General features: G+C 32.8%; 5 protein-coding genes, 4 long non-coding RNA genes, 1 other non-coding gene and 1 pseudogene across 13 annotated transcripts; 5 read left to right on the top strand and 6 right to left on the bottom strand.

The window, feature by feature from the left end:
• Positions 1 to 21: 21 nt before the first annotated feature.
• CYP71A20 (cytochrome P450, family 71, subfamily A, polypeptide 20) lies at positions 22 to 2,927 on the bottom strand. Of its 2 annotated transcripts, NM_117404.4 has the most exons (4): positions 2,396 to 2,927; positions 1,741 to 2,241; positions 1,382 to 1,663; positions 22 to 509 (listed from the first exon to the last, which is right to left on the bottom strand). In NM_117404.4, the coding sequence occupies exons 1-4, from the start codon at positions 2,777 to 2,779 to the stop codon at positions 183 to 185; spliced, it is 1,494 nt and encodes a 497-aa protein (NP_193067.3). In that variant the 5' UTR covers positions 2,780 to 2,927; the 3' UTR covers positions 22 to 182. The 2 variants fall into 2 exon arrangements, with proteins under 2 accessions (NP_193067.3, NP_974541.1); NM_202812.2 differs by lacking the exon at positions 22 to 509 and having other exon boundaries at positions 1,186 to 1,663.
• A 3,910-nt stretch (positions 2,928 to 6,837) lies between these two features.
• Positions 6,838 to 10,361, top strand: TPS13 (terpenoid synthase 13; the record flags this gene model as incomplete). Its single annotated transcript, NM_117403.5, has 7 exons — positions 6,838 to 6,970; positions 7,137 to 7,413; positions 7,856 to 8,234; positions 8,342 to 8,563; positions 9,486 to 9,624; positions 9,745 to 9,993; positions 10,065 to 10,361. The coding sequence occupies exons 1-7, from the start codon at positions 6,869 to 6,871 to the stop codon at positions 10,359 to 10,361; spliced, it is 1,665 nt and encodes a 554-aa protein (NP_193066.4). The 5' UTR covers positions 6,838 to 6,868.
• Positions 10,097 to 12,949, bottom strand: CYP71A19 (cytochrome P450, family 71, subfamily A, polypeptide 19). Its single transcript, NM_117402.4, has 4 exons — positions 12,165 to 12,949; positions 11,452 to 11,928; positions 11,087 to 11,368; positions 10,097 to 10,888 (listed from the first exon to the last, which is right to left on the bottom strand). The coding sequence occupies exons 1-4, from the start codon at positions 12,549 to 12,551 to the stop codon at positions 10,562 to 10,564; spliced, it is 1,473 nt and encodes a 490-aa protein (NP_193065.1). The 5' UTR covers positions 12,552 to 12,949; the 3' UTR covers positions 10,097 to 10,561.
• A 1,415-nt stretch (positions 12,950 to 14,364) lies between these two features.
• On the bottom strand, positions 14,365 to 14,552 carry AT4G13285 (annotated as a pseudogene). Its single transcript has one exon.
• Positions 14,553 to 16,486: 1,934 nt separating this feature from the next.
• TPS12 (terpenoid synthase 12) lies at positions 16,487 to 20,118 on the top strand (the record flags this gene model as incomplete). Of its 2 annotated transcripts, NM_117401.2 has the most annotated exons (8): positions 16,487 to 16,588; positions 16,764 to 17,040; positions 18,259 to 18,637; positions 18,744 to 18,965; positions 19,152 to 19,290; positions 19,446 to 19,502; positions 19,593 to 19,694; positions 19,775 to 20,118. In NM_117401.2, 8 exons carry the CDS (start codon positions 16,487 to 16,489, stop codon positions 20,069 to 20,071), a joined length of 1,575 nt encoding a protein of 524 aa, NP_193064.2. The 2 variants fall into 2 exon arrangements, with proteins under 2 accessions (NP_193064.2, NP_001328007.1); NM_001340846.1 differs by having other exon boundaries at positions 19,446 to 19,694; positions 19,775 to 20,071.
• On the bottom strand, positions 20,031 to 22,043 carry AT4G13270 (Late embryogenesis abundant (LEA) hydroxyproline-rich glycoprotein family). The gene is made up of 3 exons (NM_117400.3): positions 21,380 to 22,043; positions 20,738 to 20,809; positions 20,031 to 20,332 (listed from the first exon to the last, which is right to left on the bottom strand). The coding sequence occupies exons 1-3, from the start codon at positions 21,950 to 21,952 to the stop codon at positions 20,330 to 20,332; spliced, it is 648 nt and encodes a 215-aa protein (NP_193063.2). The 5' UTR covers positions 21,953 to 22,043; the 3' UTR covers positions 20,031 to 20,329.
• On the top strand, positions 20,897 to 21,223 carry AT4G06060. Its single transcript, NR_141956.1, has one exon. It is a non-coding gene; the product is annotated as an other RNA (long non-coding RNA).
• Positions 22,044 to 22,190: 147 nt separating the features above from the next.
• Positions 22,191 to 22,271, bottom strand: AT4G13265. The gene has a single exon. It is a non-coding gene; the product is annotated as a tRNA-Leu (tRNA).
• A 1,186-nt stretch (positions 22,272 to 23,457) lies between these two features.
• On the top strand, positions 23,458 to 23,789 carry AT4G06055. Its single transcript, NR_141955.1, has one exon. It is a non-coding gene; the product is annotated as an other RNA (long non-coding RNA).
• A 183-nt stretch (positions 23,790 to 23,972) lies between these two features.
• Positions 23,973 to 24,702, bottom strand: AT4G06045. Its single transcript, NR_141953.1, has 2 exons — positions 24,344 to 24,702; positions 23,973 to 24,202 (listed from the first exon to the last, which is right to left on the bottom strand). It is a non-coding gene; the product is annotated as an other RNA (long non-coding RNA).
• AT4G06050 lies at positions 24,303 to 24,547 on the top strand. The gene has a single exon (NR_141954.1). It is a non-coding gene; the product is annotated as an other RNA (long non-coding RNA).
• Positions 24,703 to 27,050: the final 2,348 nt, after the last annotated feature.

The raw sequence follows: 27,050 nt of genomic DNA, 5'->3' as shown, positions 1-27,050 counted from the left end.
AAAAAAAAAGAGATTTATCATTTTGAATACATAAAAACATTTTTTTACACTATCAGACGAGCAGAGAATGTCAAATATGAATATGCAACACAAGACATAATCATTAAGCCATACAAATTTTATACAATGTTTTATTCATTAACCAAGCCAAAGATAGAGACAAGTGTTGTTGACACGAGGAATCAAGCAGAAGATGGAATAGCGATAAGAGGGAATTTTCGGAAAACAACGAGACCGGTTGCTTCAGTTAGGTCATGTTGAACCCTTTGTGGTTCCACATCCATTCTCCAGTTGAACCGTTTCACGATATTGGCCAATGTCACCCCGATCAATGCCGATGTGAATCCTATCCCAGGACATATCCTTTTTCCCGACCCGAATGGAATAAATTTGAAATCTTGTCCCTGAAAATCCAAGTTTGTGTCTAAATGCCTTTCTGGCTTAAACTCTTCTGCATCTGTCCCCCATGTTGTAGTGTCTCGTTGGATTGCCCAAGCATTGACTATAACCTGTGTTCCCATAATATTTTTGTAATTAATCTCAACTAAAATTGTTAATTAATCGATATAAAATGAGGAAATGTAAATGACCATAAATTACCGGATACTACTTTATTTGATTTGAATCACCATATACACAAATTGGTTTTATGTAAAAAAACCTCAAGATCACCCAATTTTGTAATTTTACTTTCTATCTCCGATAAATGCAGAATAATCTTATGAAGTCAAAAACAATATGCAATACAACTATTTTTTTCTATTGTCAAGTTTTTACAAATTTGATAAGTACTATATCAAATCGAAGTCTTGAATACAAGGAATTCAACTCTACTTTCAGGTATTTAAAAATCAAATATATGTGATATTGAATACGTTTACAATATATGTGTAAGAGCTATAGTACATATTATTTTTGATTTCATAAAATTATTCTGTATTTTTCGGAAGTGATGGGTAAAATTGCTAAAATGAATGACTTTTAAGTTTTTTTGTTGCAGAAAACCCTTTTTATATATATGTAGTTCTCCATTAATTGTACATGCTAAGCCAAATGTGATGAAATAGAAAGTTCATTTCTTATAATATGGTTATCAAATTTATCAGATTAATTTTATATGAAACAAAAAGTTTTGATATAAATTTAAAATAGTTGTTTCTTGTTTTTTTTTTTTTTTTTTTTTTTATAACCGGTGTACGTAGATCATGTTCGAAACACAAACTAATCCTAATTTAGGCTTTACACATGTAAAAGATCGCATATTTCTTGCGTTTTAGCTTTTTATTATTCAATCAACGAACAGACTAATTAATTTGATTGATGATTTAACATGTTCTTTAAAATTATAAATAAAAAATAGAAAAATTATAGAGCTTTAAACCTGTGTGCCTGCAGGAATATTATATCCCTTTAACTTGACATCTTCACTAAGTACTCGTGGAACCAATAGTGGAGCTGGTGGACGCAACCTTAAGGCTTCCTTGATAACAGCTTGTAAATAATTCATTTTCTCAGCTTCTTTCTCCGTTACAAATAAATCTTGTGGTGAACTTGAACGAATCTCTTCTTGGAGTTTCTTCATAACCTTTGGATTTCTCATTAGCTCTGTCATTGCCCATTCAAGAAATGATAGAGTTGTCGCTGTTCCTGCTAAAAACATATCCTGAGGGAAAAAAACATGTAAAACGTCAACGTATGAAAGAAATACAAGCATGCCTAATAACTAGTATTTATACTTACCCATATGATAAGTTTTAAGGCACTTTTCTCAAGCTCGAATTGTCCGGTCTTATCGCTTTGGATCGTTAGTAACTTATCAACCAAGTCGGATCTAGTCTCTTTATCTGCCTCTTCATGCTCTTTCACCACTCTTTCCAGAAACTCATCAAACCTTTTATCTACTACCTCCATTTTATGATCCAGACCGCGTATCCTATCGATCCACGACAAACTAGGAATGTATTCTCCAACAGGAAATTCACCCAAGAGTGCGGCAAATGTCCTTACTATATTCTCCACATCAATTCCATCTTTCTTGCCGCTATATTTTCTTCCTAAGGCAACTCTACATATTATATCGTTTGTCAAAGTCATTAGGATTTGGCTTAGATTTACCGGTGAGGGTGAAGAAGAACAACTCGCTTTTTCCAGCTTTTCAATCATTCGTTTGATCTCTTCTTCTCTTATCTTCTCATACGACCTGACCATTTTATTGTTGAGTAGATTCTGGATGCATATACTCTGCATCCAACGTAGATTCAAAATGTTTTGTTACAAAAAACATTTTGTGGTGACAAAACTACCAACACATAGTTATGAATAAAATGTTCTTCTAGGAAAAATTTACGCAACAAAGAAAAAAGCGAAAAAAAAAACTAGTTGTTCTTTCAACTACCTTCATTTGTCTCCAATATTCACCATAAGGGGCAAAAGCCACATCTCTCCCACCACTCAGAATTTTATCGACCACTTTTGTTTTTGGGCGGTTGGCACAAACAAGATCGTGAGTCTTCATGACGTCATGAGCAACATCGGCGGAGGAGACTATAAGGACTGGTGTACGGCCAAAATGAAGGAGCATGAGTGGTCCATATCGGAGACTGAGGGAACGAAGAGATCGGTGAGTATGGAGGCTGAGCTGGTGGAGGTTTCCGATCACCGGAAGTCGCCAAGGGGACGGTGGTAGATTAAAGTTTTTTGTGGCGGTTCTTTTGAGTATGGATTTTAGCAGAAGTGCAAGGAGGGTAGTTAAGCACAAAGTGATTAATATCATTTCCATTTCTTATTCAATCTCTCATGTAAGTATTTAGTGAATATATGTTATTCTGAAATTTGTGCATTTCTTCTTCCTCTCTACTTTGTAATTTATAGGGTTTTGGATACATTTGTTTTTTCCTTGGCCTTTTTTTTTTCAGACAGAAAAAAACCATGTAGCCAGGCAAAGTCAACAATTCACATCACTATGGATCCTCATGTTGTGGTTCTTATGATATGACACCCTGACTACAACCATTTGTGGTAAACGCATGTTCTCGGACCGTAAATTTCACTTTCGTCTGGTGGCTAATTTGATAAGACTTTTTTTCTATATCTTTTTTTGACCAACAATCACAACACTTAACAATCAAGCCAACGTCCTACGAGCCCTCCACATACTGCTCGATGAACAAAATTTAAAACCAAGTTATAATATTTTTCGCTTGAAGTAGTTTTTTTTTTTAGTTGAATGTAAAACTACATCAGCTATTGTTTACCTTTTTGAAAGGAAATAGAAGGAGTTTGAAGCATAAATCAAATGTTTACTCTCTATTATACCATAGAACCAGGCCCGTCTCTAGGGGGTGGCAGCATGGGCAAAAACCAAGGGTCTATGACAAATTTTGGAAAAAAAAATTAAATAACAAATAGTTTTTAAAAATATGCCCAAAATTTCCTTAGGTAATTGTGATGTATTTCTTATATGTATATCATATTTTCGTTTAAATGGAACAATGTTCGAAGTGAAATAATACGCATAACCACATAAAACAAGCTTAAATATATTATTTATCTATCTAATGATAATGCACGTGTTAATTGATTTATATACTATTAAACAATGACTTTTAGAACTCTAATATTCTTTTTGAAAAAATATTAATATTATGTCACTAATTCTCTTTTTCTGCCAATACTGATATTATGTAAGCACTACTTATCTAAGGAACAAGTTTCTTAATACTAACTAATTCTTTCTCTATATAATTCGGTAATTTGGCATAGTGGCAGATTATTATTATTTTTTCTGACAAGCCGCAGATTATCTTCTATGATATAGTTGCTTGAGAAAATTTACCATCACTCTAAATAAAAAACTTTGTACTCAAATGTTTTCAGTTTGACTTCTAATTTTTTTTTAAAATTAAAGTAAAAAATAATTATTTTCAGATCAAGTTTAGGTATTCCTTCTAGATGAAGACAAAAAAGGAGATATTTCTAATTAACCAATGAAATTCGTACTGCAATTTTTTTTGTTTTCCTGTTGAAATATTCTTAAAAATGTATTGAATAAATATTCATTTCTGAACAATTTCTCTAGGTAATTGTGATGTATGTTCTACTATATGCATATTATACTTTTTAAAATGGAACAATATTGGAAGTGGAAGTTATGCACAACCCAACAAAATAAACTTAAATATATTTTTAATCCATCTAATGGTAATGAACATGCTACTTGATTTAGATAATCTTAATTGACGTGGCTTTACAATACTTTGCTAATAAACATTGACTTATAAAATACTAATAATTGTTTTGCCAAAATATCATTAATTTGTAAGCACTCATAAAGGAATAATTATTTTAAATTGACTACATTTTTCTCTATATTATTTGCCAATTTCTCATAGTGGCAGAATCTTTTCTTCTATAAAGTTGGTGATAAATCTAACAGCAGCTTGTTCAAATCAGTTACCTCAGACCAAGTCATATAAGAAAAACATAATCATATTAGAGGAATTCACAACCATATCAAAGGAAAATAATGACTGTGTATCTAACAAATAACAGTGCAACATCATAAATAGAATCGTACGTCACATCATTATGAGGTATCAAGAGAATATTTACATATAAATTTTAGCCGACAGTAAGGTGGTCAAGAAGTATGCTCCACGATACTAAGTCTAACTGACCTCGATGCACTTATAGAATGTCCATGATATTTGATCTCGATCATTTTACATAATACCATGATATGTAATACATCATATATCCAATGGCACTGTTGACGGGCACGAGTGATAACGAAGTACCGTTCATGATATTAGTCTCCATATAAATTGGTATAATAGCTTATTTGTTTTCCAACGTGTTGATGATTTTAAAGAGCTAAATCTAACATCACTCTATATGTTAAAATCTGTATTTTAGAAGAAAAATTTCCCAATTCGAGTCATTAAGTAAATTATGTTAAATATATCATTTATCTGTCTAATGTTAATGCATGTTTCAATTGAAAATAAAATAAAAAATGAGTTGTCATCGTTATCTAGTAGGTATGTTAATTGATTTGGCATCACTCTATTATACTATTAATAATGACTTATAAAGCACTATTATATCCTTTGCTAAAGTATTGGTAATATTTAATCACCACTAAACTAGGGAATACTTTTTTAAGTTGACCACATATTTTTCTCCATATAATTTGGTATAGTCGCACGTTTTTTTCTAGCATAGGAATCGATAAGTCTTACATGACTCTAACTGTAAAAATGTGTGTGGGAAGAAAATGTATCAATTTGATTAATAAATGAACCCGTAAGAATTTTGTTTTATTTTAGAATAAAATTTACGGTGTTCCAACTAGATGAAAAAAATATGAGTTATATAAGAAGTTAAAAATACAGACCTTATATTGACTCTACTACGTATATGCATATAGTATATATGATGATGTTAGCCTTCTTAAGGAGAAATAATAGGCCAGTTAGAAAATGAAAAACGAGAATTGACCAGTGAAATCATTTTCATATATATATTGTTCACAAATTCCATTTTCGTTATATATGATATTTAATATTACTAATTTTCCTATATTAGACACATTATATACAACGATTATGAATGTATATATATTTAAATATGGTTTTGACACTAATTGAGAAAATGTAACATTATGCTAATATCATTATGTCATTGTGATAGGTCATGATGACTATGATGTCTTAACCCATGGTTTGAGGGTTAAGATGAACGAGATGTGTCAAATAACATATTGATAGTCGTGGTGAGAGAGAGATGTCCCAAACCATCTATTTGAGGGAGTGATGACTAAATTATTGCGAATCAAGAGTTCTAGGATCGTGATGACTGATGACTAAGTTATGATGAACCAAAGGGTTTGAGCGTCACGATAATTAATATATTACAAACCTAGGGTTCTGATATCATTGACCAAGATTTGTCGAATCAAGAGTTTGAGGATCATCGAGATGACCAACATGTGTCAAACCATCAACTTGGGAGTCGAAATAATTGATATCAGAGAGTGATGCTGAGCATGCTACTTGAGGGCTGAATGGTAGAGATAGTGGCCTGATTTTGACGTAGATGTTTGAGGGTCCTAAATATAAATGTTTGAAATCTCTGAAAATTCTAGTAAGAAATATAAAACGATGTAATATTAATGGAAATATATATCACCCAATATCGGTGTGGGAGTGACCATCCTTAGTGAATAATTTGTTTGTTTTTTTTTTGGATCAAAAGTGAATAATTTGTTACTTATGTCTTTTTGTGATGCAGATGAGGATTAGTATGTTGATGTGTGTGCGAGATTACCATTGATGGTCTATTGGTCTTCAAGATTATGATGAACTAATTTATGCATTTTTAGGTTTCACGCCTTTTTTCCACACTGATCGAGTTTTTCGTTGCGAATAAAGTATCGTATTTTCCTAACAAAGCTTCGGAATAAACCTAGATATAAAAATCATTTTGCCATTTATAAAATGTTGTGTATTATCATAGTTACGATGATACAATGTATGCTTTGTCAGTTTAATCAAGTATACAATGTTAGTTGATGTGGCAATTATACTTTCATATTAAACATTGAATTATATAAAGCACTAATATACTTTTTCCAAAGTATATTAATTTTGTGTAAGCACTCCCAATCTAAGAATTTTTTTTAGTTGACTACATTTTTCTCCATATAAATTGATTTTACTTTTCAATATTCTAATTATTAACCCTATTTTATTATCCACTTGTTTATCTAAAAAACACTATTTCATTAGTATATATTTTAGTTTTTCCCACACTGCTTCTTTAACTCTCTAAACTCTATTTCTCTCGCTCTCTATCTCTCTCAAACACTATGGAATCCCAAACAAAGTTCGATTATGAAAGTCTTGCGTTCACAAAGTTGTCTCACTCTCAATGGACTGATTACTTCCTCTCTGTTCCCATCGATGATTCGGTGAGACAATATAATATACTAGAAATATATATTAACTACAGTCTATGTAGATAAATGACATAAAATATAAAGATTATTACTTTTTCGTTTCTTTCTTAAATATATAAGTTTGCCCGTAAAAAAGACTTAAGTAATTAAGACATGCAAAATATTTTCGACTCTGTAGGAGTTAGACGCTATTACAAGAGAGATTGACATAATCAAGCCTGAAGTTAGGAAGCTCCTATCTTCCAAAGGTGATGATGAGACATCAAAGAGGAAAGTGCTTTTGATCCAATCGCTTCTTAGCCTTGGCCTCGCATTTCATTTTGAAAATGAAATCAAAGATATATTAGAAGATGCTTTTCGAAGGATAGATGATATAACTGGTGATGAAAATGACTTGTCTACAATCTCCATCATGTTCCGCGTTTTCAGAACATACGGACACAATTTACCATCAAGTAAGACACTTTTTTTTCTTTTTATTCGTGTATTTTAAATTACTTACAACGTCAAATCTATTTACCATAACCGCATAATTTTACAACATATATAGGTTCATTTTTAAGAAGTGGAAGATATAGTCATAACAAATTTACGAATTTATTTTTGTCACCGATTACTTGCAAAACCATATAACGATTACCAATAGATTATTTTTTTTTCCTTCTTAATTCCTAACGACGAGGTCACTGACGGTTTACACGCCGGTTGGAGAAAAACTTAAGAAATAGGAAATAGATCATTTTACAAAGACAAGAAAACAAAAATTATAAAAGGAGGTTTGTTATGTTGCTATAAACTATATGTATATAAAAAAACTTAATTTCATGGTTAGTACAAAATTGATTTGTAATCTTTCGCATCTCCTATTAGTAATGCATAGATCTCTTCTCGTGTTAGGTGTATTCAAGAGATTTACAGGGGATGATGGGAAGTTTGAGCGATCTCTCACGGAAGATGCTAAAGGAATACTTAGCTTGTATGAAGCGGCACACTTGGGAACAACGACAGATTATATATTGGACGAAGCGTTGGAGTTTACATCGAGCCACTTGAAGTCTTTATTGGTAGGCGGGATGTGCCGGCCTCATATCTTAAGGCTTATAAGAAACACACTTTATTTACCTCAACGTTGGAACATGGAAGCAGTAATTGCAAGGGAATACATTTCGTTCTACGAACAAGAAGAAGATCACGATAAGATGCTACTCAGATTAGCTAAGCTCAATTTCAAGTTATTGCAGCTGCATTACATCAAAGAACTGAAAACTTTTATCAAGTAGGATCGCGTATATTCATTGTCGATTTTTTTGTGAACTTTCATAACAATATTGAATAATTCTCTTCTTTATTTTTTTGGGGTTTTTGTGTATGCTCTTTTTGAAGATGGTGGATGGAGCTAGGCCTTACATCTAAGTGGCCAAGTCAATTTAGAGAGAGGATCGTGGAGGCTTGGCTAGCTGGATTGATGATGTATTTCGAACCACAATTTTCTGGTGGAAGGGTTATTGCAGCTAAGTTTAACTACCTCCTTACCATTTTAGATGACGCTTGCGATCACTATTTCTCTATTCCTGAGCTTACAAGGCTCGTAGATTGTGTGGAAAGGTACATAGGCTAACTTTCTACCTCTACATTTTCAACTTATTTCTTGAGTCTTGGTTAATTTATTTATCTTTTCTTCTCCTAGATTAGTTTAATTTGCATAATCATAAACTTTATTGAGTATATATATACGTATCTCCAAGATGATTCATGAGAGTCTATTTTTCATATGTTCGAGTCAATTTCCTTGTTACACTATTTCCATTAGTAACGTTTTGAATATCTTTTGATCAGAAAAGATTTCCCTCTACAAATAATTTTGTCTCAAACCATGTTTTTTTGTTCTCTTGGCTGGGTTAATGTAATAAACAATGACTTGTGATATTAGCGTTGGTATAGATAATGGAGTTTCCATGTAACTTTTTTTTGTTGATTATAGAAAACTACTTTGAGAATACCTTATGAAGATACAATACCTTTTTGATGATTAAATTTTGTGAAATAACAATCGATAAACCAATAACACAATCATCATTTATTTCAATGACAAAATGAGTTACTTTCATAAAACTTGAATAACGCAAGATTTTTATTGACTTTACGAGATCATATTGATCCAATGATTCTATATTACTAAAGATTTTGGAATACTTTGGCCAAAATAAATAACCTAATAACACCATAATTTAGTAGAGTTTTGGAAATCTTAAATGACTAACAGCAGAATCTTTTCAACATTTAAATTTTAATTACTATATCTAAATACAAAAACCAATAATTTTTTTTTCTATAAGAAGCTATTGCATTTTATATATGGAAATATATTTTCTTTTGATCTCAAATGGCAAACATATAAATAAACAAATAATAAAGGGAATATCAGTATTTCATCCACCCAGAAAAATGTATGCATAGCACTTTCCATGAAATTAGGTTTGTGGGATGTTGTTGACAAAAAAATATTCGTAAAAATAAACATGTGTAGATGGAATCATGATGGCATTCACACACTAGAAGATATATCGCGAATTATCTTCAAACTTGCGTTGGATGTTTTCGACGATATCGGAAGAGGAGTGAGGTCTAAAGGATGTTCCTACTACTTGAAGGAGATGTTAGAAGAGGTAATTAATATAAACCATTTTTTCAGTTAATAGAAGAAAACAAAAACACACACACATCAGTATTGATCACAACACATATATAGCTTGTAATAATATACTTATATGTTTTTGAGTAAACAGCTCAAGATACTTGTGAGAGCAAACCTTGATCTTGTCAAATGGGCACGAGGAAATCAGCTGCCTAGCTTCGAAGAACATGTAGAGGTTGGTGGGATAGCACTTACCACATATGCAACGTTAATGTACTCTTTTGTTGGAATGGGAGAGGCTGTCGGGAAGGAAGCTTATGAGTGGGTAAGATCGAGACCAAGACTAATCAAATCTCTAGCTGCAAAGGGTCGTCTGATGGACGATATAACTGATTTCGAGGTAAAAATAATTAATCTTTTCTTTGATTTGCTTTTATTTGTTTTCTAACTTAGGCGTTTGGTATATGTTAGAGCGACATGAGTAATGGGTTTGCTGCAAATGCGATCAACTATTATATGAAGCAATTCGTAGTTACCAAAGAAGAAGCTATTCTAGAGTGTCAAAAAATGGTCGTAGACATCAATAAGATAGTAAATGAGGAGCTACTAAAAACAACCACCGTGCCACGTCGAGTTCTCAAGCAAGCCCTCAATTTTGGACGCTTATTGGAAGTCCTCTACACCAAGTCCGATGATATATACAATTGTAGTGAAGGAAAATTGAAGGAGTATATAGTCACCTTACTCATAGATCCCATACATCTTTGAAGAGTTTGGATTTGCATGGTTAATGAATCAATAAGAAGATATGTTTGTGTTGCTTACAGTAAATGCAACGATATTTTAACATTTCAGTAACAGAGAATGTCAAATACATATGTAAGACAAGACATCAATAAACCATACAAATTTACAATGTTTTATTCATTAAGCAAGCCCAAGAGAGAGACAAGTGTTGACACGAGGAATCAAGCAGAAGATGGAATAGCAATAAGAGGGAATTTGCGGAAAACCACGAGACCGGTTGCTTCGGTTAGGTCATGTTGAACCCTTTGTGGTTCCACATCCATTCTCCAGTTGAACCGTTTCACGATATTGGCCAATGTCACCCCGATCAATGCCGATGTGAATCCTATCCCAGGACATATCCTTTTTCCCGATCCGAATGGAATAAATTTGAAATCTTGTCCCTGAAAATCCAAAATAGAGTCTAAATGCCTTTCTGGCCTAAACTCTTCTGCATCTATCCCCCATGTTGTAGTATCTCGTTGGATTGCCCAAGCATTGATTATAACCTGTGTTCCCATGATAGGTTTGTCACTAATATCTAAGAAATGACCATAACACATATATGCATATTATTTATTTACATTATAAAACTATTTATAATTTTAAAAGTAAGTATAAGATTGCTCCTATAATTGCATTTGATAATTAAATATGTTATAAATTATAAAGTATATATGTAACTAAAGATTTGATAAAGATTTAACCTGTGTTCCTGCAGGAATATTGTATCCCTTTAACGTGACATCTTCACTAAATACTCGTGGAACCATTAGTGGAGCAGGAGGACGCAACCGTAAAGCCTCCTTAATAACTGCTTGCAAATAATCCATCTTCTCAGCTTCTTTCTCCGTTACAAATAAACCTTGTCGTGAACTCGAACGAATCTCTTCTTGGAGTTTCTTCATGACCTTAGGATTTCTCATAAGCTCTGTCATTGCCCATTCAAGAAACGAGAGACTTGTTGCCGTTCCCGCTAAAAACATATCCTAAAAAGGAAAGAAAAAAAAAAGTAAACGTCAATAGAAAATTATAGAAGCATGCCTAACATATAACTAGTTTTTATACTTACCCATATTATAAGTTTTAAGGCACTCTTATCACTTTGGATCGTTAGTAACGTATCAACCAAGTCCGATCTGGTGTCTTTATTGGCATCTTCATGTTCTTTTACGACTCTTTCCAAAAACTCATCAAATCTTTTATCTACTTCCTCCATTTTATGATCCTGACCGCGGATTTTATCGATCCACGACAAACTAGGAATGTATTCGCCGATAGGAAATTCACCCACGAGTGCGGAAAATGCCCTAACTATGTTCTCAACATCAATTCCATCTTCCTTGCTGCTATATTTTCTTCCCAAGGCAGCTCTACATATTATATCGTTTGTCAAAGTCATAAAGAGTTGGCTTAGATTTACTGGTGAGGGAGGAGAACAAGAACTCGCATTTTCCACTTTTTCTATCATTAGTTTTATCTCGTCTTCTCTTATCTTCTTGTAAGACCGGACCATTTTGTTGCTGAGTAGATTCTGAATGCAAATACTCTGCATCCAACATATATGTTTAGATCATAAAATACTCCTCATAAGTCATAACCCCATCCCATATTAATGATCAAAATTAATTGAATTTACCAAATCACGATAAGGAAAATTGAGGAAAATAACTAATAGTTTATAGGAAAATAGTTATCAATAAAATGTTCTTGTAGGAAAATATTATAAGTCAAAAAAGAAAAGAAAAAAGGAGAAAACAAAAACTAGTTGAACTTTTGAAGTACCTTCATTTGTTTCCAATATTCTCCGTAAGGGGCAAAAGCCACATCTCTGCCACCTCTCAAAATTTTATCAATCACTTTTGTTTTTGGGCGGTTGGCACAAATAACATCGTACGTCTTCAAGATGTCATGAGCAACGTCGGCTGAGGAGACTATAAGGACTGGTGTGCGGCCGAAATGAAGGAGCATGAGTGGTCCATATCGGAGACTTAGGGAACGGAGAGAACGGTGAGTATTGAGGCTGAGCTGGTGGAGGTTTCCGATCACGGGAAGTCGCCATGGAGATGGTGGTAGGTTAAGATTGTTCGTGGTGGTTCTTTTGAGGATGGATTTAAGGAGAAGAAGTGCAAGGAGCGTTGTTAAGCACAAAGTGACTAATATTATTTCCATTTCTAATTCAATCTCTCATGTAAAGTATTTAGTGAATATATATGTTATTTTGATTTGTAACTTATAAGATTTATGATCCTAGCCTTCTATTTTTGTATGCTTATGAGCAGAACCGTCTTTTAACACGTGCGAGTAGAACCGTCTTTTGTTTGTGGAGGTGAAAAACTGAAAATTAGCATTAATCATGACGAGAGAGAAATATTCTATAGAAAGACTTGCATAAAAATTGATAGCATAGATAAATAAATCACCAAAAGGGTTTACTATTACTAGATCAAGAATCGTTCACTGATGATTACATATTATCCAAAGTCGGCGAGCAAGCCATTAGGTCGATTGTTGACGTCGCCGTCGCCAATAACCTCCCTGATGAGAAGTCTTTTTGATCCAGTTTTCACAGTGTCATATGTTTTGAATTAAGATTTTGATAAACATGATTCAAAATGTGTTAAAAGTCTTGCAACGGTAATTATTTATTTGTTCCAAGTGTGAGGAGAATAACAATCTAAAGATACATGCCAAATATGAACTAACGATAAATTTGACGAAGAACTCTCAACTATGAAATAAAACCGACATTATACCAAAACATGCATATTTAAGTACGTTTTGTATTGGATACTTTTATACATAAACCGACAAGTCCTAAAACTCGAAAATGTGAATCCAAACCCAACCAAAATCCGGGTTGGATATCTTCACAATATTCAACTATGAAATAACATGTTTATTTGATTCTTAAAAATAGTTGATGATAAGTATATCTCGTGTTAAGTCTCTAGCTAACACGGAACACTCTAGCAAAAGATGACTTTGATTGGTTTCTACCCTATGCGTATCACTGAATTTTCAAAAGAATCCACTAATATTCAATTATCAGGTAGAAATGGAAGTGGAGGCAGGTACAATCAACCAATAACTCAGATATATATCCATTAATCGTAATGCACGTGTTTGTTAAAGAGATAGAAAACCACTATGTGCTTGATGTATTGTGACCTTTACCACGTAAACCATGCTATAATTTAGCTGAGATGTTGCAGGTTTGTATTATTAGATTGAAATTCAATGATTGAATTATATAGTATTAATATTTTATGACAAAAAGGGTAATAATAAGTTTTTGGTGGAAGTATTAAAGTGTATGATTCGACACCATTTGGTATAGTTAACTATCTGTCAAAGAGATTTGTATGTGGAAAAACTATTTTCATTTTAAAGTGATTTGCAAAGCAAGAAATAACAGGATCTACGAAAACGTGGATATAGACCCACTAGAAGTACTGTGCTTAGCGGCAAATAACGCACAAATGTAGCAGTTAGCTAAGTCGAATTTTATATTAGAAATCATATGATTTTTAGATTTAGAAACTCGAATTAGAGTTTGAGATATTACACATGACTCAATTTATTCGGGATATCGATATTTCGTGTATGATTCATGAAAAAGAAGTGATAAGTTTACAAGAATATGATAGTTTTGTACGTTATCATCTTAAATGTATTTTGAGGAAATTCGAAGTGACAAAATATGCCTTTTTTTTTATCACAGAAATAATATCTATGGTTTAAACAAATCCTAGGTTATAAAACTAGGTTATAAATAAAACAATTAAAATTTTCAAAATCACAAATGTATTAAACGTATAAAGAAAGTTGATATGATCAAAATTTGCTTTACTCCTTTTGCTTCTTTGCATTAATCAAAAATATCAAAGAGAGTATACAAGATTTGTAGCATGGAAAGTTTTCTCACAAAACTGCAAAAGTTTTTTATTTTATATTTTTAACTCCTACAAAAAAAAAAAGATGGCATTTTTATGGAAACTTCTTTCACTTGATTAACACTACATACTATTCTCGTAAGATGATACACGTTTTGGCTAAGAGACCAACCATGTGCCACATCATAGACACATTGCGAACGTAAATATTTATAATCATATACATATAAAATTACAGCAATAGAATGCTAATTTTCGGGCGTATAAACAAAGTTATTAAGAACATGTACTCGTGCTTAATCCATGATGATATATTTTTCTTGAGATTGTAATGAAGGTCTTGTCTTTTTGCGCAGATTTTATCTCTTCAGTGTTGATCATATCAAACAGGACATGTTGAGTGATCTCTTTATTATTTTCATCATTTTGAAGTGGTAGAATCTGTCTTTTTTTGTTTAATAATCTTCTGTTTTGTGACATCTATTCTCTTTGATGTCTTCATATCGTGAGTCGGTCAGTGAACCTTTGTCTTTTTTTTTTTCTTAGTTAACGCCATTTGGTAACGTATTGGTTTATCGAGATATATATTATGTTCCTTGTTCTTCTTTCTTATTCTTACTTTTATATTTTTTTTTATTATTTTTACTTTTTAATTTATTTATTATTATCTTTCATCTTTATTTTGTTCACATATACATACATTTCATTTATTTAATTGTGGTCGAACATACAAATTTTCGCTTTATGGATTGGATCATTAATAATATCGTTTTCACTAATCTTGTAATAATCCTGACTCTGATCTAAATATCAAAGCGAAGGATGTCAATACAGCATACCGTTAGTTAGAGTAGGTACTAAAGATAAAGATTTAGATTAGTGAGGATCATCTATCAAAAATCAGAAACTTTGTGAAGAACAACTAATGAATGACCGAACCGTTGGTACGAGAACTAAAAGAAAACGGAAGAAAGATCAAGCAGAGCTATTGTAGGGAATCATTTTAAAGTGTACTATAATACACAAATATCGATAACTCAATTGGTAAGACTCTCACCAGTTCGAGTGATACTTGAGAAGGTCGATATAAAATGTTATAGTCCTGACCTAATGTGGGCATAGATCTACAACCTATTAGTCATTCACAAAAAAAAAAAGGCCAAAAGAAAAGAGTTATCAAGGTAGTGAAATTTTGTAAGGAGAGACTTATTGCATGCCAACGATATATATTAGTCATTACTAAAATAAAAAGTGATCTGACTAATCAACCTTGAGCTGGAAAAGTCAGAATGAGATAAGAAAGGATAAAGGAAGTTGGTCATCACAATAATTAGAATTTACTCGATGGAATTTGAATTTGGGACATAACACGAGGGATTGGCCGAGGAAAACTACATTTTATCGAGACATCAACGTTGATTTTGTACGCTACGATCATTTACCATGAAGTATGCAAAATGTGGCCGAGAAATTCTCGAGTAAGCTGTCTGATCAATCGCTGAGAGGTTGGTCCATCGCTTCATGTAAGCTGTCTTGCTGGTTTATCCGCATTTTATGGTTGGTTCATCCGCATTTAATGGCTAGAAAGCTGCCTCGCTCGACCAAGCAGGTGGGTAAGGCGGACAGTTTCCTACTTATGATTGTGGTAAACTTACCTGGCAGCATATATATGCTTCCTCGTAAATTAACTGATGTTAGTCGCATTGTTAAGCAACTATATATAGTGATGAATCGCTGCCATTTGCAAACTAGCCAGGAATCTATTGTGTCCAAGCTATTGTCTTAGCAGTTTCTCATTTTCTAGATTCACTAGAAATCTTTTGGCCTACAATTTTGGTTTGCTTCTAGAAGTTATAATATAAATATAGATTTTTCAAAATTTCAAAAACTAAACTGTTATACGAAAACGTTATTCTTTCCGACTAATTTCAATGTATTCAAAAACCAGAAAAACAATTTGTAGTGGTTGGTATCTTTATGAACAAAGAAATATTCAAATTAACTCTAATAAGCTTATGAAAAATCATAGATACGAAAAGCATTCTGTCAATTATTAATCATTCCGTATTATTATAGTAATGATTCCATATTATAATATTCTAATTATTATCTCTATATATTATTCATTTATTTATTTTATATTTTAGGTTTACCCACACTTCTCCTCACCTTCAACTCTCTAACTCTCTTTCTCTCCCTCTCTCAAACACTATGGAATCCCAAACAACGTTTAAGTATGAAAGTCTTGCGTTCACAAAGTTGTCTCACTGTCAATGGACTGATTACTTCCTCTCTGTTCCCATCGATGAATCGGTAAGACATTTATACTACTTATATATATTCTCTATAGGATATTGACATGAATATATACACAAAGATTTGTTATGTATTTCTTTATATATAAAGTTTCCGGGCAAAAAGGTAATAGCAATAAATGATGAACTTTACATGAAACAAATCATTGACTATATATGTATAAACCTAATAGGAACTAGATGTTATTACAAGAGAGATTGACATACTCAAGCCGGAAGTTATGGAGCTCCTATCTTCCCAGGGTGACGATGAGACATCGAAGAGGAAAGTGCTTTTGATTCAATTGCTTCTTAGTCTTGGTCTCGCATTTCATTTTGAAAATGAGATCAAAAATATACTAGAACATGCTTTTCGAAAGATAGATGATATAACTGGTGATGAAAAGGACTTGTCTACAATCTCCATCATGTTCCGTGTCTTTAGAACATACGGACACAATTTACCATCAAGTAAGACAATTGTTTAGTCGGTGGCAACAAATCTAAGAATGTTTTTATCATTTTATTTTGTAACAGATTACCTGCAATACCATCACAATTAGCAATAGATTTCGACTAAAGGACTTTTTTTTCTTGTTATGTAACGTTCATAGGTTTTTTTTAATATTATAATTCGTCCTTCTTAATTACTATGGGTGAATTAAATTTATATACTAAGAAGAAGTAGAAATTAAGAAAGTAGGAGAGATAATTTAAAAATTAGGTAAGTATGAAAGAGAAAGAAAATATAAACCAAAAGTATCCTTCATATTTGGATTAATTACAAAATTGCCATAGCTACAATATGGTTATTATACGGATAATACTGTTCATTTTGATACGTTAATATGCCGATTACACATCCTAAACAATATAATATCGCGATAAGTTTACAAAAGTCGGAATAATATTTGTATTAACATGGTAAAATATTTGATAAATGGATAATATATATATTAACGTGTAATTTATACAATGTATATTTAAATCTATCGTGTTAAAAAACTGTTATCAGCTAACTTATAAAGTAACCTTTTTATTTACTCCGATAATTTATTGTTTTACCGATAACTTATATATTATCATACTTATTTACGATATAAACAAATTACCAGCTATTGAACCAATGATTTGATTTCAAAGATTGTATAATTATGGGAAGATGATAACATTATTATTAAAAGGTAACAAAATATTTAACGTCAAGAGCAAATAGGGTATAAGGGTATTTTTATGATAGAGAGAAGGTCCAACATTAATTTTTTCTGATACTTAATTTTGTAATCTTCTATGTATACATAGTGCAATTTCTCAATTACTATCGACTATTTCACCGACAGTTTACTCGCCATGTAGGAAAAAAAAACCTTAAACATATAAATTATGAAGTACAACATTTCATTATAACAAGAAAACAAAGTTTACTCGCTGTTTGAATTTTTCTTACATATATAGAAAGTTTCATTAAAACACAAATAGGAGAAAACTAAAATTTCAACTTTTGTAATTAGGTCTATATTAAAATTTTGAAAAAGCAGACTTTAAAACTACGAACTAGTTAATGAGCTGATGTAGCTACAAATTATATGTATATAATAAAATTTTGTAACAAAAATATTAATTACCAAAATTGATTTGTAATCTTTCGCATCTTCTAATAGTAATGCATAGATCTCTTTCTCGTGTAAGGTGTATTCAAGAGATTTACAGGGGATGATGGGAAGTTTCAGCAATCTCTTACGGAAGATGCTAAAGGAATACTTAGCTTGTATGAAGCGGCACACTTGGGAACAACGACAGATTATATATTGGACGAAGCGTTGAAGTTTACATCGAGCCACTTGAAGTCTTTATTGGCAGGAGGGACGTGCCGGCCTCATATCTTAAGGCTTATAAGAAACACACTTTATTTACCTCAACGTTGGAATATGGAAGCAGTAATTGCAAGGGAATACATTTCGTTCTATGAACAAGAAGAAGATCACGATAAGATGCTACTCAGATTAGCCAAGCTCAATTTCAAGTTATTGCAGCTGCATTACATTAAAGAACTGAAATCTTTTATCAAGTAGGGTCACGGTCTACTCATTGTTGATTTTTATGAAATTTCATAACTCTATTAATATTGTATGGTACTTTTCATTTCTTGTTTTTTTTTCTTTTTTTTTTTGAAGATGGTGGATGGAGCTAGGCCTTACATCTAAGTGGCCTAGTCAATTTAGAGAGAGGATCGTGGAGGCTTGGCTAGCTGGATTGATGATGTATTTCGAACCACAATTTTCGGGTGGAAGGGTTATTGCAGCTAAGTTTAACTACCTCCTTACCATTTTAGATGACGCGTGCGATCATTATTTCTCTATTCATGAGCTTACAAGACTCGTAGCTTGTGTGGAAAGGTACATCACCTAACTTTTAACCTCTACTATTTTTGAACTCGTTTCTTGATGCTTGGTGAATTATCATTTTGCTGTATCAGTATTTTATCCACATAAATATGTACACAAATTCATTTTTTGAAAAACAGTTTTGTGGGATTTTCTTGACAAACAAATAAATGATTTGTTAAAATGAAATATATGTAGATGGAGTCCTGATGGCATTGACACACTTGAAGATATATCGCGAAGTGTCTTTAAACTTATGTTGGATGTTTTCGACGATATCGGAAAAGGAGTGAGGTCTGAAGGAAGCTCCTACCACTTGAAGGAGATGTTAGAAGAGGTGATTAACATAAACCAGTTTTCTTACAATTCATATAAAATACTTCGGTATTGATATAACAAATTAAGTAGATATAGCTTGTAAGGTTATATATCTTTTATCATGGAAAGCTACTTATATTTTCTTATATATACTTATATGTTTGAGTAAAACAGCTCAATACACTCGTGAGAGCAAATCTTGATCTTGTCAAATGGGCACGAGGAATTCAGGTGCCTAGCTTTGAAGAACATGTAGAGGTTGGTGGAATAGCACTTACATCATATGCAACGTTAATGTATTCTTTTGTCGGAATGGGAGAGACTGCCGGGAAGGAAGCTTACGAGTGGGTAAGATCGAGACCAAGACTAATCAAATCTCTAGCTGCAAAGGGCCGTCTAATGGACGATATTACTGATTTTGACGTAAGACGAAATGATATTTTCTTTGTTTACTTTGATTTGGTTTGATCTTTCCTTTATCTTAGGTGTTTTTGTATTGTCAGAGCGACATGAGTAATGGGTTTGCTGCAAATGCGATCAACTATTATATGAAGCAATTTGTAGTTACCAAGGAAGAGGCTATTCTCGAGTGTCAAAGAATGATCGTGGACATCAATAAGACCATAAATGAGGAGCTACTGAAGACAACCAGCGTACCAGGTCGAGTACTCAAGCAAGCACTTAATTTTGGACGCTTATTGGAACTCCTCTACACCAAGTCCGATGATATATACAATTGTAGTGAAGGAAAACTGAAGGAGTATATAGTAACTCTGCTCATAGATCCCATACGTCTTTGAAGACTTCGAATTACATGGTTTATTGAGTGGTTTATTCATGTCTACAACATAAAAGCAAACACTTGTACACATCTGAGGAATTAAGAAAGAACTTTAATTACAGAAAGTAGTGGTTCATCTTTCTCATTCTATCTTTCAGTTTTAACATTAAGAGTATTTTATCTATACAAAAACTCACAAATCATTTCTCCAGAACTCAAAACATGTCAACGTATGTTATCTGGTTTCTTCATCTCTCATCCAGCTCAGGATTGCACTTCACTGCACATTTGAAACCCACATTTGATTAGCTTTCACAATAACCTCATGAGTCATGAGTGTGACTTTAATCACTATTAAAAACATTTGGCCTCTGCTCAAATGCAAAGGTAAGAAAACTATGCAATGGTCTAAAGTGTCGGCTCCACAGTTTTGACAATAATGCTATTGTCAAACAATACCACCACTCCAGTCCTGAGTTATGGCTAGGGTCGAATCATCTACCACTATAATTGCTTCTCTAAACCTTGCTGTATATGGCCTATTTTTTTCGTACAAATTGCATTCAACTAAGAGAAGTTCTACTTCTTACTCAAATTAAGTTTTCTACAACTTGATCATGTTTACCAATCTTAAGTATATTCTTATAGACACTATAATCACATTGGTTCAAAAGAAACACGTTACCTTACGATGACAATCTTGGTGTGAAATTTTCTGGTTGTTAACATTAACATACACCTCACACGACACTTTACCCTGCAGAAAACAATTTCACTTATGTATAAAAACATCAATTTTTTGAATGATATTGACATAGTTTCAGTATTAAAACAACAGATGTTCGGAAACTACTATTACTATGACATAGAACAACCTATTGATCATGTCACACAAATATCAAAACAATGCTCATGATCAAAATTTCATTTAGAGAGCACCAAGAACCACCCTACACAACAACACACATATCCCCTACAAATCTAAGTCTTTTATCTCACAAGGTCAAGAAAACCCAATCAGCTCATAACAAAGTGAATCACAACAGAGCAAACATAATCCAGACGATGAAAGACACTACAACAAAACCTTTCCATCAAATGGAGACCCTACGACGACAACGATAAGACGAGAACTATTGATTGAAGTCATGAAAAGTCGAATTCCTAAAAACACACCAATGTTTGTTCATTGTTAAAACTACCACAACCCTAAGTAAAAATCTGTGCTACAAATTCAATCAACAAACTTTCTTAGTGAAAACCAAATCAAAGTTCCAAACTTTCTCTTCACTAAACCCTAAATGTTCCAATGGGAAAGTCACTATACCTGAATTGGGATATTGAACAAGAGAACACCAAGATCACCTTGAACTTGAGCAATAGTATCAAAAGGAATAACACCTTTAGCCAAATCACCAATCAAATAAATAACATCATGAACAACCTCAAGACCATCAAGCTCAAGCGTAGCATCAATATAAGAGCTATCACGAGCTTTAAGATGTCCACCTTTAGACTTAACAAGACCTAACTCTCTTCCTCTATACCCAATCGAAACAACAAGCGAATCGTAATCAAGTGAGAAGAAATCTCGGTTTCGAACTTTGATTGTGAGCGAAAACGAGAGATCTAAAGCGATTTTATGAGAATCAACGACGCTTATGTGGTTGAGATTGATTCGTGAGACAGTGATGTCTGGATCTGAAGGGTAGAGTAAGTAAACGGCGGCGGAGAGGAGGAGGATTACGGCGGTGAAGAGGAGAGAACAACGGAGGTTACGGAGAAGTGAAGGACGACGGTGACGGCGATAAGGAGTTAGAAGGATTACGGATTGAGATGGTTGTGATGATGGAAGAGGTGTGTAAGGGATGCCATAGTCTTCGTGCTTCGACGACGCCATTATCGATTTCGATCGTTTCAACGAAGAAGATGAGTTTTTTGGGGGTGAAAAGTTGATTTTGGAAGTTATGGGGCTTTTTCGTGAGAATTAGATTCTTAAATTGTATATTGATGATTTTTATAAAGGACCAAGTGGTTTATACGTGGATTGGTAAAGACCGTTGGATGATTTGCAAAAGAGTGATGAGATCGACGGCGTAAGATTTACTTCGTTGTAGTCAAAAACTAAAAAAGAGTAATGTTGACAGTGGGATTTGAACCCACGCCCTTTCGGACCAGAACCTTAATCTGGCGCCTTAGACCAACTCGGCCATATCAACATTTTGTACTCCTTGCAACGTTGTTTTATCTATAATATATTTTGACCTAAACTTTTTTTTTTGTGATAAAAATTCATGAGACATTTTTGGGAAGAATGATACGAGCCAAAACTTAGAGTTCGATTTCGTAAACTTAGACATTAATTTATAAGTTATTAAAGTTAAGATTCCCTTTTAAAATATTTTTCTAGTATATATCTAAAATGTAAAAAATTATCATATTTGAAATATACGATATTCTCATGATTAAGTTGTTTTTTCTCAACTTTCTCGCAATTTAAATTTATAAAAACTATTTTCAGTCTAAAAAAGATTAGAAATCAATAATTTTCTATTTTCGGAGGGTTTAGAGTTTAGGGTTTAGAATCAAGTGGAGTTTTCTTTTTTATTTTTTTTCATTTTTATTTTGAACACGAGCATTTGTTCATTCTTTAATATTTTTATTTTGAAACAACAAAAATGGTAGATGGAAGAAGTAATCTCAATTTGTAAGTTCTTAGAGATTCACAAATTTCTACTTTCACTTATGATCTTGCAAAAATACAATCAGAAGATCTATTACTTTCATCTTCTTCTTTTTTTAATCCAGATTTGAGCAATCTAAATTACTAAAATCACAATTTTTACATCCAATGCAGATTTGGTTGATAACTTATCAAAATGTAATAAAGGTTAATTCTCTTTGTTTTATTAAAATACTTATATGAGAATTTGTGTAATGGAAATCTTTAAAGTTTGAACATATATACAATGAATGGATCTAGAAGACGAAGAAGATAAACATAAATCTTCTAAACGTGGTAACTAGTAAAAAGAACATATGTCTGACATATATAAAATTCTTTGATTTATTAATAAACTCTTTTGTATTATTTGATAAGCACTCTTTGTAAATGACTTTTATGGTCAGAATTGCATATATACCTTCATGTAATTTATATGTTCTCTTCCTTATACATGCACCATTGGATTTTTGATTTTCCAATCTAGGAATTTTTAGTTGAGGTTTTGAACTTTTGTATAGTTTTTTGGAGCAGATTGTGATTTTTGTTTGATTTTTTTTTTTTTTTGGTAAAACGATTTTTAATGGTCTATTTATTATGTGTTAACTTTTCATCTTTATGGTCTATAGTTCTTGAGCATTTTCAACACATCAATTTGGAAAATATTTTAGAATAAATTACTATACTTGGTGCGTTGATGCTTGCTTCTGCAATAATAAACCCACGTACCAATCATCTTTTTCAATGTTTGGACCTTGTACTGTTCGTCTGCGGTTAATGACCTTGTAATGCTTGTCAGAATTTGGGCTCAAACCAAACTCGTTTACCCAAACTAGAACACAAACTCGTACCATTTACTCTAAATAAATGTGCTTCACAAACAGATGAATGATTACAATACTAGAATCGGAATCGCACAGTTGAAAATGGAGTATGGAGTATGTAGTATCATGAAGAACCCCACCATTTTCCTGCCAGATCGGTCGTCAAATGAAACTCCCACGTTCTCCTGAATATGATGCGTCAGATCTGTTTTATAGGGTTCCGTTCTTCCAGTTTTTGACAGATTCACTAGTTTCTTGCGCGGAAAACAACGCACATAACTTAACGAATATAATCTCAAATCCAGATCCGTCAGCTGCTATGGACTCTTGGCTTGATTATCTTTCCATCGACGCCGTAATCATGGTCTTACTTCTATTGGTTCGATGATAAGAAGCTTCACAAAACCCCAACTCGAATCTGAAACTTTTATTTTAACTTACTTATTTTCTATATTCAAAAAACAATGACTTTTGGTCAAGTTGTAACTTGATTTGCGGATGGAGTTTACCTAGTATCAAGGAACCGTAAGTTTCTGCTCATTTCTTGCAGCAAGATCTATCCAACGATACCAAATTCTCGATTTGACTCCTTCAGATCTGACGGGAACTGCTCACCAAAACCGCTACTCGCAATCGTCCTCTTCTTATTATTTTTCACCAAAGATTCAGATTTAAGCCGCATATTCAAAAGACCAGTACAGAGATTTGCAGGAGGAGAAGACATAATCATGCTAGCTTTTCCTTACCTAATCAAACCAGTGATGAACGATGGTGAGCGGTAGCTTTGGTGGACGTGACCTCCGAAACTCTCTTTCACTCTTGGTGATCTCTTCCTATCTCTCACCAACATACGATCACCACTACAGAATCAGTGACAACAATGCCTCACGGACTTAAAAACGATGATGGCCGGTGACTTTAGTTTCGGGCTTAAGATGGAGACGTAAATGGTGGCTGTGAGAAAGGCGAAGATAAAAACACATGGGCTTTTCTTTTTAGGAAATCAAATAGGGTGGCCCTAGAAGTTGGGTTTGGGGTGTGACAAACTTCTTTCAACAATGAAATGTGGAGAATGCGTTTATTGGAGTGGAAACCAGATCATCCGACACCAATTCAGATCAACTAATACAAAATTCTTTCACATGTTCTTGTTAATATATTTGAAGACATAGCTGCTTGCTGTTAGGATAATAGGAACTGGAAAACATGAATTTGCACAGATTCCAACTACAAACCATATTAGCATTGTCCGTCTAATTCCTAACAAATACTTTCATAGCTATACTAATGGGTTTGAAAACTACACTTGAACAACAGAACCTGTGGAGTAAAAACTTGATGCTTTCTTGTCAGACAAGGTTTCCTCATGAACGTATCTGTCAAGGGAACGTAGTTAAAGCCATAAAATTGTATAGAAAAGAAGATCATCATGCTCAAATTAAAATTATATAAAAACATAACTCCTTGTAAAAATAGAAGAATTCAAAAGTGAAAAAGAATTTAAAATATTTAAGACAGAATCCTCAAAAACAGAGGCAAACTCCATCAAGTACTATGTAAGCGTATCAATCATCTCCACAATCTTTCTATGGATTAATACGCTTACAAAAAACCCATTCCCTTAAAGCCCATGATAAGCATTTTTGTTATCTTTTGTGAATGTCAATCAATCTTTCAACGCTACTTCATGTATTTTGATACTGCTTATCAAATAATAGTGATGTGAATCAATACTAAGGAATTACGAAGTTACGATTAGCCTAAAAAGAATTACAAAAAAAAAATATAAACTTCGCTTCTAAAATATAGCGTTGTAACTGATCAAGCTATTGGATTTCTTTTTCTGACTCGTTTTCGTAAAATCAGACTAGTTTTTTCTTGTTTATAGCAATATTATGGTTGTTGCTTGGAAAATAAGTTTTATCTTTAGGTAACAAAATTGTGGTACAATTTGTTTGTTGGCAATGTAATATATGTAAGCATTTACTGAGGTCATGAACTACGTTTTCTGCAAGCTTAGTTGAAAATGGTTGGACTTGCGAATTACTCATATGGACCTCTTTGGACCATTAATAAATGTAATTGGGAGAGATGGTCCTCTGACTCTTAGGTCCCAAATGGCAATATAATTCAAGTTTGATAGTAATTTGAGTATGTCAGAGATGTGATTTTTGGTAGCGATGCGACTGGTTAATATCATGAAATGATATAATATGATTTCTACGTGATGTGGTTAGTGATCACTATATATGTTCTTAATGTTAAAACGCTTTGGAAGCAAGTTGGAAAAATGGGTACTAATATATATATACACTTGTTATATTATCTTTGTTATTATTATCTAGTAAATATACTATATCATGGAATAAACGTGATTTTACGATTTTTGTGAAAATGATGCAATATACTTTTTTGCATGCCGAATTCATGGATATGCAAAGGAATTTGATATAGTGTGAATTTAAATTGCCAAAAAAGGAACCGAGTCAATTACAAAAGCTTTAGAGGTTTTGACATTCTTTGGCCAAAAGAATTTAATAAGCCAAGATGAGATTAGAGAAAATCAACTATGAAGTGAAATGAGCTAGGAATGGGCAAAATTTTGAGATAAGAGTCTTCCACAATCTTTACGATAGCGGCTCAAGGATTGTGGCTTCTATTAATTTGTTCAAAGACAGTGGCCATAATTTTGGAAGCGTTATATAACATGTTCTTCCAACTACTTTGAAACGCATTGCCGCACAACCTACTGATTATGCACTTTGCCAACAAAAATTTATTTTCTCAATTTCTAGCCAAAAACGATGTTCTGACTCGTATTCGAAAAGAAAAATTTGGCGTCAGTTTTTTTGGGAAATGGTAGAATTTTATGGTGAGAACGTAACGTATGAAAATATTGTTTTCCGGCGGGAAATATGCATACACGCATTGTTCGATGAACCTTCACAAAATGAGAATTGGTGAAAAATCTTAGTCATGTTTTTGGAGGGAATTACACTCTTTGGCATATGGAAAAATTAGCATAATCAAATTTTAGTTACTAGACATATATTTTGAAAACAATTAGTAGATATAATGGGTGATTAAGTTGACATTAAGGATTCTTCGTACGTATCACAGTTAAGTTGACATTAAGGATTTTTTTTTTTTAATGTGATATTTATTCGACAAAATACATATGCTTTTCAATGGGAAGCTGGAATTGTGAAGTCACATAGCTCACATCAAAATCGGGTTGATTAAGGGGCCATCAAATCTTATGAATTATATGTGTGAAGACTGACTTATACAATGCATGGAGGAGAAAGCGAAAGATGCGGAGCTAAAATTGTAGAAGTAGTCATGTAGTACATATTCCTATTCTCTCTCGATATTTTTCTCAAAAGAAAAAAAAACGATTCGAAAGTGATAACTTTTATTAGCAAGGAGGTAGACTACTAAAGTTCGTATTT

Source organism: Arabidopsis thaliana, chromosome 4 (genome assembly GCF_000001735.4).
Source record: "Arabidopsis thaliana chromosome 4, partial sequence".
Lineage (NCBI taxonomy): Eukaryota > Viridiplantae > Streptophyta > Magnoliopsida > Brassicales > Brassicaceae > Arabidopsis > Arabidopsis thaliana.
This window is presented reverse-complemented; position numbering and strand designations above follow the sequence as displayed.

Coding starts and splice junctions, on each gene's coding strand:
- CYP71A20 (NM_117404.4), bottom strand. CDS start 2,779: ATGGAAATGATATTAATCACTTTGTGCTTAACTACCCTCCTTGCACTT. Junction 2,242..2,395: donor AATATTGGAGACAAATGAAG/GTAGTTGAAAGA, acceptor CGTTGGATGCAG/AGTATATGCATCCAGAATCT. Junction 1,664..1,740: donor CCTTAAAACTTATCATATGG/GTAAGTATAAAT, acceptor TTTTTCCCTCAG/GATATGTTTTTAGCAGGAAC.
- CYP71A19 (NM_117402.4), bottom strand. CDS start 12,551: ATGGAAATAATATTAGTCACTTTGTGCTTAACAACGCTCCTTGCACTT. Junction 11,369..11,451: donor CCTTAAAACTTATAATATGG/GTAAGTATAAAA, acceptor TTTCCTTTTTAG/GATATGTTTTTAGCGGGAAC. Junction 10,889..11,086: donor ATATTCCTGCAGGAACACAG/GTTAAATCTTTA, acceptor ATGGGAACACAG/GTTATAATCAATGCTTGGGC.
- AT4G13270 (NM_117400.3), bottom strand. CDS start 21,952: ATGGCGTCGTCGAAGCACGAAGACTATGGCATCCCTTACACACCTCTT. Junction 20,810..21,379: donor TGTTCAATATCCCAATTCAG/GTATAGTGACTT, acceptor TGTTTTCTGCAG/GGTAAAGTGTCGTGTGAGGT.